The sequence below is a fragment of the Lemur catta genome, chromosome 2 (assembly GCF_020740605.2).
Source record: "Lemur catta isolate mLemCat1 chromosome 2, mLemCat1.pri, whole genome shotgun sequence".
Lineage (NCBI taxonomy): Eukaryota > Metazoa > Chordata > Mammalia > Primates > Lemuridae > Lemur > Lemur catta.
In genome coordinates, this window is record NC_059129.1 from 128,201,605 (window position 1) to 128,214,787 (window position 13,183).

General features: G+C 39.4%; 1 protein-coding gene across 6 annotated transcripts in view; it reads left to right on the plus strand.

Annotated features, from left to right (window-relative positions):
* AIG1 (androgen induced 1) overlaps positions 1–13,183 on the plus strand; it is a 228,684-nt gene that overhangs the window by 86,826 nt on the left and 128,675 nt on the right. The window contains exon 4 of one of the 6 annotated variants that reach the window (XM_045544487.1): positions 4,483–5,628. The exons of the other annotated variants lie outside the window; for them this stretch is intronic. Coding sequence (XP_045400443.1) covers positions 4,483–4,488 — 6 coding nt within the window. The 3' untranslated portion in view covers positions 4,489–5,628. Of the gene's footprint in view, positions 1–4,482; positions 5,629–13,183 lie in introns of those variants that run through there. 6 annotated transcript variants of the gene reach the window in all.

Consider the following 13,183-nt stretch of genomic DNA (forward strand, 5'->3'; position numbering starts at 1 on the left):
ATAAAGTGCTCTGAGAATGCAAAATATTGCAGAAGGTTAGGATATTATTACCACAGATCTTCAAGCAGACAAGGTCTTGATATTCTTATAATCACAGCAGGAGTTGTTCATTCCCCATGTAATTTATGAGGAGAAAAAAATGATAAACCCTATCTTCATGCTTGATTTGTCAGTTGTTCTCATTATGTGTAACTGAGCCTCAAGAGAACCTTCATTTAGACAACTATTTATTCTGCTCAAATATTACTTTGACATTTGGTAATTACTAAAGATTTTGTACATCTGTCTTTCCCAGAAGAGAAGGCACTAAATGCTACTTGGATGATCATTGGCTTTGCAGGAGCTCAGATTTGACATTATTCTTTTGGTAGATAACATGCTTATGGAAAGTTTCCAGTTCTGGGACACACAGATTGTGCATTTCATTACTCATGGAGTCTGTGCCACCCTGATATTAGATATTTCGTAAAATAAGCTATTGGTAAAAGAAAACTATCATAAACTGGCCTTTCTCAATGTTCCACATGTATTTTTAAGTAACTAAGATATCTGAAAATTTTCAAAAATAAAAGTAAGAAACTGGAAAAGAGGTCAGAAATTTCTTAGGAACCTCTTTTTATGACTCTCAAATGGACCTCCTCCCAAAGATAATTAAGACCCCAAAGACCAGGATAAAGAAGGAGAGTTACATTGACAGTAAGGCAGATACTTTCAGAATTTCTGCATACTGTTTTTGCTTGTAGCCTTTTTTCCATATCAAATTTGACAGATGACAGCTCCTTTCATTGCGAATTTTCATTTTTGGTCATTAGTTCTACCATGTCCAATTCTCCTGTGTTAGGTTTTGCAGATTTAAATTTTGACATGAAGATTTGATTATTCTGTCTAATCAGTAATAAATTTTAATGTATTTAATTTTAGCTATTGCCAATTATACTTATTTGTTATCTCAACCAGAATATTGTAAATCAGAAAAGAAATGTATTCTTTTTGAACTGATGTCTAAATAAACTGTGAACAGTTTTGTGAGGTAGAAAGACAAAGAAAACTGAAAGGAGAAAGGGAAGATGGGGAGAGGCCAGGATGAGGAAGGCAGAAAGGTAGGAGAAAAGAGAAAAGAAAGAGAGTGACGTCATGGTGAGAAGATGAGAGGTGGCCCTAGTAAAGAGGCAGACAGGGTAAGGAGTTGGGAAAGCAGGAGACCAGAGGAGAAAGGGAGTTTAACAATGTTCTGGAATAAAGAAGGCACAATGGCAAAGTCAAACTATCTACTTTTTTATACTCTGCCTCCTCCATGGTAGGAGGTTTGGGGATTAATTTATTTTTCTCTTCACTGCCTGGCACAGTACCTGGCATGTTATAGGCACTCAATAACCATTTGATGAGTCAGTAGATGTTAATGGATCAAGTCGGCCTCATTGCTGTTCCTTGAACACCCAGGCTCCCTTCTCTTCTTGGAATGTGTCCCCAGAGATTTGCTTGGCTCACTCCATCAATCCCTCCTCTCCTCTTTTTCAATCATGCTGACCCTGAGCAGCCAACGAGGAACTGCAGCTACACGGTACTCCTCGGCTCACCCACATCCTCTAACTCTACTCCCCTGCCCCCACCCAGCGCTGATCATCCTTGACACATTATATGGGTTTGCCTATATATTGTATTTATGGTTTATTGTCCATCTCCCTCTGCTAGAATGCAATTTTCATAAGGGAAGGGATCTTTGCTTTAGTTACTGATTCATCCCAAGCACCTAGAATAATACCTGCACACTATTGGCAATCAGTGGATATTTGTTGCATGAATGAATTGACCTAGTAATAATATATATCCATGTTTTCTATTGTTCTCTTTTTCTCCCACTCTTTTTCTCTTCCCCTTCATGATAGGTAACAGAGAACCACTTCTTTCCTAACTTGTATTTTACTTCATTTCATTCTCAGCTGCACTGCAGCAACATCCTGCATGCATGACCTGCTATCCCCCCCAGAGAGTGTTTCTGTACGTATTATATTTCTACTCCTGCCTGAGAGGGCCTGAACTGATGTCCAAAGAACATATCCCTGGAACATCTAAGAGCTACAAGTCAGCCTGGACCAAATTTACTGAAAAGCTCCTGTATGTATTGATTATTTTATCTGGATATTAATTATTTTCTTTCTAGGGTAATAGTTAGATAATGGCTTTTTAAGGCAATTTCATGCCATCACAAATCCTTTTGTAGAACTAATTTTCCACGCAGGGGTGGAATTCAAGGCTAATATTATTATTTGGCTTATACTCTGCCCTTTTTCTTGCTTTGTTTAAAAGATGAGTAGGCCCAACAGTAGTGTTAGTTCATCAAAAGGTCTGTAAGTTATACTGAGGTATTTTGGGGTCAGCAAAACCCCAAGTGTGGTTTATTCAAGTGTTTTTCCCCTAATCCTTAAATCCGTAGATATTTCAAAGTAAACTTAATTCATATGTTTTCCATTCACTTGCCCTTAGGTCTTTACATTTAGGGAGTGGGTGGTGGCAGGCAGGAAGGTACTGTTCTAGAACTGGCTTCCTTCATCGCTGCCACAGACGGATCATTCATTAGCCACAGACCTGGTCCCTTGGGAGAAGTCCATACCTATATCCTTTCCAGTTCCCTTTTAATTGAAGCTCCTACCTCAGCACACATCAGTGTCACTGCCAAAGAAAGGCAAGTGGAAACAAGCTGCATTTTCTATCATAGAACCACAGAATCCCAGAATCTTAGACTTGTGATTCTAAAGATCATCTGGTCCATACGGCTTAGGATGCTAAATCACCTGCACAGCATCCTGGCTAATTACCTTTCAGCCTCTACTTTGGCATCTCCAGTGACGGAGCTCCAGCAGCTGACCATGACATGGAGTGGCCTTCAGCCGTAGGGAAGACACCCATAGAGAACTGGGGCTCTTGTTCTTTTCTCCAGCCCAAATCTCTCCAGGCCCTTCATCCATTCGCAGGACTTAATCGCCAGTCGTCTGCATTCCCCTCGTGTTCTCTTCCGAGAGGATCTCACTCTCCCTGTGACTTCAGTCTGCACTGTATGTGGGTCTTTCCCAAGTCCGGGCTTCCTGGTCCAACTACCTGTGGGGCATCACACTCTGCATCGGACACAGGGGCCTTCAGATAAACCTGCTGAAACAAAGTCATTATGTTAACTCCTCCTCTAAATCGTGTTACTTGTCCATGGGGCCATCTCAATAATGGTAAGATGCATCTAAAAGCTCCTCTTTCTACCATGTCCCCCACAGTTAGGTGACAGGTTCTATCAGTTGTGCTTCCAAAGTAGGTCCCAGATCTGCCCCAGCCTCCTCAGTCCCCCATCTCTGCTTTAGTTCAAGACTGCATCATCTCTCAGCTGAGCGGAGGCAACAGGCTCATCTCTCATGCCCTGGCCTCCCCTTCTTTCTTTCGTAGTCCCCTCTCCACGTTGCTGCCTGGGTTAGGCTTCTTCAGGTTGTGGAGATGGCAGCACTGTGTGGATAGGCTCCTGGATCCTCATCGTGTCCGCACCCTTCTGTATCCAAGTCATGTAGAAAAATGGTCAGCTAAAGAGAAGCATTAATTCATTGGACCTAGTAATATATCTAATTATCCTGCATCTCTAGGTGCTGCTGCTCACACTGCTGCTGTCTCTATGAGTCAGGATACACAGACTGGGGTTAGTGAAATGCCTTTCTATACCTGCCCTCTGCCAGCACTACACACACTCGTATGTCTTTTTTGCTCGGTTCTTTTCCTCACACCAGGTTAACCCAAAAAGAGCCACCCGTTTCCGTAGGCTGCACTTCTAAATGGATGCAGACATTTGAGCCATGTGGAAAAGGGAACTGAACCAAAGTGACCTCTCGGGTTTTCTCTGGTTTTATCATTCTGTGAAGACAGTTTAGTGTAAATGATGTACGAGGTTAGTCAGAATGAAGTTCTCTGTTCATCAGTCTTCTTAAATTTCTCCACTGTGTTCCTCTAGTGGGAAACTTATAGCTTGTTGTGGGAATTCATGAGGTTGACAATGGAACTACACAGATAGTGCAGTGCCTGCCCCATAGTAGGCCCAATACATATAAATCTTATAAAATAAAATAAAATCTCCCCATAGCTAATGATTTTAACTTATTATCATATAGTAAGCAGCAAGTTAGTGCCAATCTTTATCTAAAGCTTTAAGGAAAAATGTCCTGCTGGAAATCTTGTATTTTTAGCAACACTGAATTTGTAGATACTCCGAACATAAAAAATTAATGAAATTCCTTAAAAGCTTATATAAAATGTAAGATATTTATCCTGGGACAGAGAATTCAAATCTTTCTTATTTTTAAGCATTTCCCCTGAGTTGTACCTATTGGAAAGAGCTTTGCTTAAATTCGGAATTTGACTGCTAATATTCACACATATGGCAAATATGAACTAATCAGACCACAGATATTTTGCTGCATTCCACAGTGTCTCATTTATTTGTTTAATTTGCAGCTATAGCAACTAGATTCCACCACTCTAGGCTTTTACACAGCTCTACAATATGATCAGCTTGGTTGAAGTTTGGCACTCGATGCTGTGCTCAATTGAAGACATATGCACAACCTCACTTACCACATTTTTTAACCTGTTTTTCACACTGGGTAGATCTGTAATATTTGCATAAAAATATGAAAAGCAACCTTCTGCAAGGAGAGTAGGCAATTAAAAGATGTTGCGACCTTCCTTTACGCAGCATTTCAAAGCTTAACGTTTTCTTGGCATGCTTTGCAAACGCCCATCTGACTTTGAAGCAGACTGCCTCTCCACAGCTCCAGCAATGACTAAAGGATTGACCTGGTGCCACGCATGCTGCTCTGCACAAGAAGGGCATTTGGAAATGACCTTGAAATGGAGTTTTGCCAAGTTAATGAAATACGGGGCCTTCAAGAAGTGCCATTTCACAAGAGATATACAGATGGGTATTTACAGCATTGTCAAAACTCAGCCCTTTGATTTGGTATTAAATTACCATGAGTTTTTAAGCTACGTAGGAATGATGCTCAGTCTTGATTTTATTAGTTGCACTTTGGTAACAGGTTGGAAAAATTAGGTAATGGAGAAAATTGGCATCCCGCTGTTGTTTTTCTTAGGTGATTTTTTTCAAACATTTGCTGAAGAAAAGAGAGATGTTTAAAGGGTACAATTTTAAATAGGGAGATGAGTGTTTAGTATAAAGAATGAGCTGCAAATGAGGATGAAGTTAGTGGACAGAGAAAAGATGAGGGGAAGAGGTATCTCTCTTTACTTGTAAACTGCCCATTTGACACAATTCCAACTCACCAAATTTAGGCTCTGAGAGGGGGACATTTCTTTATCTCAGTATGCACACCCACAGAGTAAACAGTTGTTGCTGTTTAAACATATTAATTGATGTTGACACCAGTTGTTGCTCTATGGTTTTCCATTTTACTGAGTGATGTTTTAATGTTGGTGCATAATGTCGCCTGATTGCACTTCACATGCTGGTGAGGTGGGCTGACATTTCCCGATCTGTATAACATGAAGCTGTGCTTCCACCTTATCTGGAAGTCAGAGTTGGTGTGACATGGGAAGGTCCCTTTCAGCTTTCCTTTCTGTGACCTCCTTCCACAACCATGGTGAGGCTGAGACAGTCCAAGTTTGGGGCAATCAAGGTGGGACAGCAGAAGAGTGTTGGAAAACAAGTCATATATACCTTTTAGCCAGCTCTCAGATTTTTCCACAAAATGAGATTCTTCATAGCTTTAAAAAATAAATAAATAAATAAGACCATTCAACCCCTCTAGAGCTCTATAAGGGGACTGTAAAAAACCTCTGGCCATTCTTATTGTTAAAGTCTGATAATCTTCATGAAGTAATTCTGGGACACATACACCTATATGATCAGGGAAATAAACTGTCACTAGCAACTTTCCAGAACATTCCTTTTTACTTTATCTTGGATTTTTCAATATGAAATTTGATATTTCTGTAGTTTAAACTGGATTCACTAAAATGAAGGCATTTTTGTCCTCATAAGCTCAAACCTTCCAGACTCATCATTTTGTAGAGTTACATAAGTAAGCCATGCAACCAAGCTAAAAGTCAAAATTAGAGATTATAGTTGTTTGCACAACTGTTCACATTTTATATATTAATAGTAACATGTTAAAACCAATAATGTATTCGCAAAAACAGTTTTTGCATGCAGTAATTTATATTGAAATCAAGCTTGATGATTTTTCATTCAGTTTTGCTAAGTATCATATACTAAATTATTTGCTTGTGTTTTCTTTTTCCCAATTACCTATATTTGGTGAGTTTGCTTGGAAAGTTCTGGCACAGGAAAATCAGAAAGATTTCATTATCTTACTTTATTTTCTTTACTGATCTGTCTTAAAGGTGATTTGCTTTTCATTAAAATATCACATTATTTTTTAACTTTTAAAGTTTTTTTAATTTTTATATATTTTTTTGTTTCAGCATATTATGGGGATACAGATGTTTAGGTTACATATATTGCCTTTGCCCCACCCGAGTCAGAGCTTCAAGCATGTCCATTCCCCAGACAGTGTGCACCAGACCCATTAGGTGTGAATATACCCATCCCCTCCTCCCTACTCCCACTTGCCTGACACCAGATGAATGTTACTACATGTGCACTTAAGTGTTGGTCAGTTAATACCAATGTGATGATGAGTACAAGTGGTGCTTGTTTTCCTATTCTTGTAATACTTCACTTAGAATGGGCTACAGCTCTATGCAGGATAATATAAGAGGTGCTAGATTACCATTGTTTTTTGTGGCTGAGTAGAACTCCATGGTGTACATACACCACATTTTATTAATCCACTCATGTATTGATGGGCACTTGGGTTGTTTCCACCTCTTTGCAATTGTGAATTGTTCTGCTATAAACATTCGAGTGCAGATGTCTTTTTTATAATGTCTTTTGTTCTTTTGGGTAGATGCCCAGTAATGGGATTTTGCTGGATCAAATGGTAGGTCTACTTGTAGCTCTTTAAGGTATCTCCATATTGCTTTCCACAGAGGTTGCACTAGTTAGCAGTCCTACCAGCAGTGTATGAGTGTTCCTATCTCTCTATATCTACGCCAACATTTATTGTTTTGGGACTTTTTGATAAAGGCCATTCTCACTGGAGTTAAGTGATATCTCATTGTGGTTTTGATTTGCATTTCTAATGATTAGAGATGTTGAGCATTTTTTCATATGTTTCTTGGCCATTTGTCTGTCTTCTTTTGAAAAGTTTCTGTTCATGTCCTTTGCCCACTTTTTAATGGGGTGGTTTGATTTTTTCTTGCTGATTTTCCTGAGTTCTATATAGATTCTAGTTATCAGCTCTTTATCGGATGTGTAGCATGTGAATATTTTCTCCCATTCTGTAGGTTGTATGTTTGTTCTTGTGAGAGTTTCCTTGGCTGTGCAGAAGCTTTTTAATTCGATCATGTCCCATTTATTTATTTTTGTTGTTGCTGTGATTGCCTTTGGTGTCTTCATGAATTCTTTCCCTAGGCCAATGTCTATTAGAGATTTTCCAACATTTTCTTCTAGAATTCTTATAGTTTCATGCCTTAGGCTTAAGTCTGTTATCCAACATGAGTTGATTTTTGTGAGAGGTGAGAGGTGCAGAACCTGTTTCAGTCTTCTACATGTGGCTATCCAATTTTCCCAGCACTGTTTATTAAATAAGGATTCTTTCTATCACCACTTCTATTCAACGTAGTGCTGGAAGTCCTAGCCAGAGCAATCAGACAAGAGAAGGAAATCAAGAGCATCCAAATGGAGAAAGAAGAGGTCAAACTATTGCTCTTTGGTGAGGGTATGATCTTATATCTAGAAAACCCCAAAGATTCTGCCATGAGACTACTGGAATGATAAATAAATTCAGCAAAGTCTCAGGTTACAAAATCAATGTACAGAAATCAGTAGCATTCCTATACACCACCAACAGTCAAACTGAGAATCAAATCAAAGACTCAATACCCTTCACAATAGCAACAAAGACAGTAAAATACCGAGGAATATATTTAACTAAGGAGGTGAAAGACCCCTACAGGGAGAACTACGAAACACTGAGGAAGAAAATGGCAGAAGACATAAACAGGTGGAAAATCATACCATGCTCATGAGTCAGCAGAATCAACATTGTTAAAATGTCTGTACTGCCCAAAGTGATCTACAGATTCAATGCAATCCCTATTAAAATACCAACATCATTTTTCACAGATGCAGAAAAAATAATTCTACGCTTCGTATGGAACCAGAGAAGACCCGGTATAGCAAAAGCAATCTTAAGCAAAAAGAGCAAATTGAGAGGCATCAATTAATAGACTTCAAGCTATACTACAAGGCTATAGTAACTAAAACATTATGGTATTGGCACAAGAACTGAGATGTAGACCAATGGAACAGAACTGAGAACCCAGATATAAGACCATCCTCATGTAGCCATCTAATCTTTGACAAAGCAGACAAAAACATACACTGGGGAACTTTTAAGTTTTTAATTGAAGAACACAGTTTCCCTTATAGCCCTCATTCTTAATTTAAAACCTTCTTATATTAATATGGTTGATTTTGAAAGTATTTCCTAAAATGCTTCTCAATTCTTAAATAAAAGCAGGAATGTGTCTTAGTCCGTTCTGGCTACTGAAACAAAATACCGTAGACTGGGTAGCTTATAAACAATCTAAATTTATTTCTCACAATTCTAGAGGTTGGGAAGTTCAAGATCAGGGTGCCAACATGGTTGGATTCTGGTGAGGGCCCTCTTCCAGGTTGTGGACTGCCAATTTCTCGCTATGTCCTCTCGTGGCTGAAGGGGCTAGGAATCTCTTTGAGGCCTTTTTTATAAGGGCACTAATCCCATCCATTTAGGACTCCACCCCAGTGACCTAATCACCTCCCAAAGTTCTACCTCCTAATACTATCACCTTGGTGGTTAGGGTTTCAGCATGCAAATTTTGGGACAACACAAACATTCAGACCATAGCAGGAAAAAGAAAGGAAAGTGCAACAGAGAACATCCACCATAAGGAACACTGTGACTTCTGGTATTTGATGTCATACATCACAGATCACAGGAGTCAACAGGCAGACTAGAAAGAAAAGACCCCAGCCAGTGGAGACTCCTTGTGTCCTTGCTGTCCTGCTGACCTCAGCACTTAGCACTGCCTTTATCTTCCTGGTGGTGTTTTTCATTTATTTTTTCAGTAAACATTTTAGATATGAGGGAAGTGGGGAGCTTATCATTATCCAGTCTAATCAGACAATATGTTTACCTTTAAGCCATCTTCAGAATGTTACTATCCTGTTTTCATAGAATCATATGAGATTATTTTTGTGTCTGTGAATAAAATGTACAACATTTTCTTATGAAAAACTTCATTCTGCATTCTGGCATGGCCTCTCCAATTGAACAGGGACCATCTTTCCAAAGCCCTGGATAAGAACTTTCTCAAACTGTATTCTAATATCACAGACCTTGTACTCTTTGTTTTCATGTCTTATCACTGAAAACTATCTCTCAAACCTTTTCTATGTTATTTTCATTTTTATTTGTACTAGCACACAGGTGTCAAAGAAATACGATCCCCATTGAAAACTCTTTTCCTTTGGAAGCCCGCCCCATCTGTAGAGGTCTTAATGATGCTGTTCTCTTTTCATGTCATTGAAGTTGCATATTAATACAACCCAGGTTAACCCTAGTTGGCTCAGGTTGCATACTCAGAGATTTTGATTGATTCAGTCTAGGATAGGACCAAGACACCATCTGTATTTTTTTAATGCTCCCTTACATGGTTCTGAGCTGGGTTTGAGGATCTTTGATTCATATGTTTCTCAGGAATCCTTGGGGTTCAAGAAAAGTGGTTAATGGAAGAACACAAAGAGAGTGATGTCTAGAGCTGAGCTGAATGAAGATTATGGCAAAGAGACAAACGAGTAAATGTGCATAACCAGGCACAATTAATTCTTACCGGTTGATTACGAGGTAGCATCTTTGCCTAAGTTTCTATAGCAGTAAAATATTGGCAACATCTCAAGATCCCAGGAAAAATGAATTAATATTAACATTTATTAGAAGATTAAACATAATACATATGTTAATTAGCATTAATCCTTGAAAATATTTATGGAGTTAAATTGTCTATAACTAATTGAAGAGTGCAGTTAACAGAGGATATGGGTTTCCTTTGAGTTATATGAAACAAAATATAAATCTTTTACATAACTCTATTTCCTACAGAAGGGATTGTTACTTGTTAGTTGGATTTTTTTAAAGTTTTATTTTATTTTCTTGGATCTCATTACTTTTCCATAAATCTTATAAGTGGAATTACAATGAGGTGAGTCATAGTCTTAACACTTTTTTGAAGCTTCTTCTGCCAAAGCAGCTTGGAATATAGAGTATTTTCAAAAGCTATGTTTGGGAACATGGGAAGGGAAGGGAATGGAAGGGAGGGCAGGATGCAAGGAGGGAAGGAGAGAAGTAGGAAAGAAAGAAGGAAGGAAGGCAGGGAGGGCGAGAACAAAACATTTTACTTTAGATTGCATATTTTTAAAACTTAATGGCATTTCATGGCATCTCATTGGTATGTTTTAGACAACCTTGAAGTGCAAATGAGTTTGGGTTTCAAATGTTCATTTATGAGCTAGTTATTTGGAACTGGAAACACGTTTTCCCACAAAAGTTTTGTTATATAAGTGGTAATTCATTTTCGAGGCTAGCTCGTAAACTGTCCTCATTCTGTTTGCAGCTGAATGATTGTGCATTTATAATGATAAATAGTAGACTATACAATTGAAAATGTGTAGTCTAAAAATCATAAAAGCAATAAAATCAATTGTTGAATTGCTTAAAACTTTTAACTTGGATGTTGGTGCTAGAGGGAAAGCAGATTTAATTTGAGGAGTCTGAGGGTATTTGAGATCTTCTGAGGGTATTCGAGATCTCTACTGTTGGTATATGGGAGCAATCAGTCAGAGGAGCTGCAACCGTGCTCTCTTGAGGGTCTCTACAGCCATTTGTGTGCTGCAAGCTGGTCACTAAAAAGCAGCACCCTTAGACCATATTAGTAAGTCCTCAATAAAATGCCTTCTTTCCTTCCTACAGCCAATATCTCTGGAGCACATACTGTGTGCTAGGTGCTGCTTACCATTTATGCTAGAAGGCAAAACAGAAAGAACTCCTCCTGTGGAGCTCATAATATACTGGGAGAGACAAACAATCAAATAGTGGCACAAGTAGATGACCTATGATTCATCCATTTTTATAAAAAATTGTTGTATGAACATTAAAGTCCATATATATGTACAAGGATTAATGATGACATGTATAGAATGCATCTGGGGAGGGGGGATGTAAGTCTTCGTTGAATACCTGCTGCAGGCCAGGCACTTAACATAAACCATGCCATTTAATCCCTGAGGGGTAGGGGCCATCATTGCCATTGCACAGATGAGGAGCTGAGACTCAAAGGATTTAAGAAATGTGTCCAAGATGGTCCAACTGAGAGCCTAGAGGTTCAAACCAAGTCTGTCCAACTCTAAGCTGCCTGTTCTGCAAGACCACTCTGAAGACATTTTCTATTATTTTACTACTCAATAGATTTTATATAAGTATCCATGCAATAATCTCCTGCTAGAATGTAATAACGGAAGCCATGTGGTCTCTCCTGCTGCTGGTGTGCTCCTTTCTGTTAATGAAGGCTCCTTCCACTTCTCTGACACAGCTGGTGCGCTTGTGCCATAGCCAGCCCACCAGCAGCCTCCAGGACAGGTGGTGGCCCTTCTTGCCTAACATATATTTTTGTCTGATTCTTCGCTTTGTCTTGATTTTCACTACCCTGAGCCTTTTATTGCAGGCTGCCTTGTCCTTCTGAGAAGTAGTGAGAATATACATCACACAAATAGAAAAGAAATAGGACTTTGGAGTACAAATTCCTTGAGGCTCTCTTTTTGTATCTTCCAGATAGCTGAGAACAGGGCCTTGTGCTTAGGAGTAAGCAATAATTATTGACTGTGAACTGACCATAGCAATTCTGAAGGACAATTCTGGTTATTTGAAGGATGACTGTAAGTCAATGGCTCTGGCTTTATCTGTTAACTTCTACTTTCCTTTTCCTTCATAAAGATTTGTCTCTTGCATTTCTTCTGTTTATCACTCATAAGTGAAATATAAAAGACAATGATCACAGCTAACATGCATCACAGCCCTCCGCCTTGCTGTGCTTAATTCTCACAGCCTTATTATCATCCCCATTTCACAGAAGGACAAACTGAGGGTTAGAGAATTTAAGTGGTTTGGGGGGAAAGTGAGGAAATAAATTTTCTCCTGCAGAGAGAAAACTCAGCAAGAGGTGGAAGAAAGAAGTAGGGAAAGAAAAAGGATATATACTTGAGCATATATGAGAGAAATAAATTGTTTAGGTATGACCAGTAAAGCGCAGGAGAGGCTGGGAAAAGTCACAGATGATTTATGAGGGAATTATTCTTCCTGTTCTGTTGACCAAGAAGAGGGAAACATGTGCCATCTGCTATTTTTATAGATGAGATGTTCTTCTGTCAGGTGATCACAACTTGAAGGAAAAGGAGCTGACTAATAAATTTCTTTAAGCCACATATTTATTTGGATAATTTCAGGTTGTATAGTTATAAAGGTCTTCTCTATCCTTCTTCTGGGCTGGCCCTTTTTGGGGGGCCCAGAGTACAAGATCCCTAGAGAATCTGAATGTGTGCTTGATCCTGCCACCTCTCGGCAGGCAGCTCCCTCCCTGTGGCTCCTGTCTCTGGGAGCAGCACCCCAAGGCTCTTAGGCCACGTCTACAGCTCTTCAGACCAGTACAACCAAGTAACAAGGTCCTCTCTCGTCACACAAGAAAGAGCGAGAAAGCCTCATTGTGAGCAGTGCTAGTGGGTGATCCCTTGGAAGTGGGCCTCACCCTGAAAATGAGGAGGAGTGTGGGCATAGTGACTCAGGCTGTAATCCTAGCATTTTGGGAGGCTGAGGCGAGAGGATCACTTGAGGCTGGGGGTTCGAGACCAGCCTGAGCAACAGTGAGACCCTCATCTCTGCAAAAAATAAAAGAAAATTAGCAGGGTACGATGGCACATGCCTGTAGTGTCAGCTACTGGGAAGGCTGAGGCAGGAGGCTTCCTTAACCCCAGGAGTTT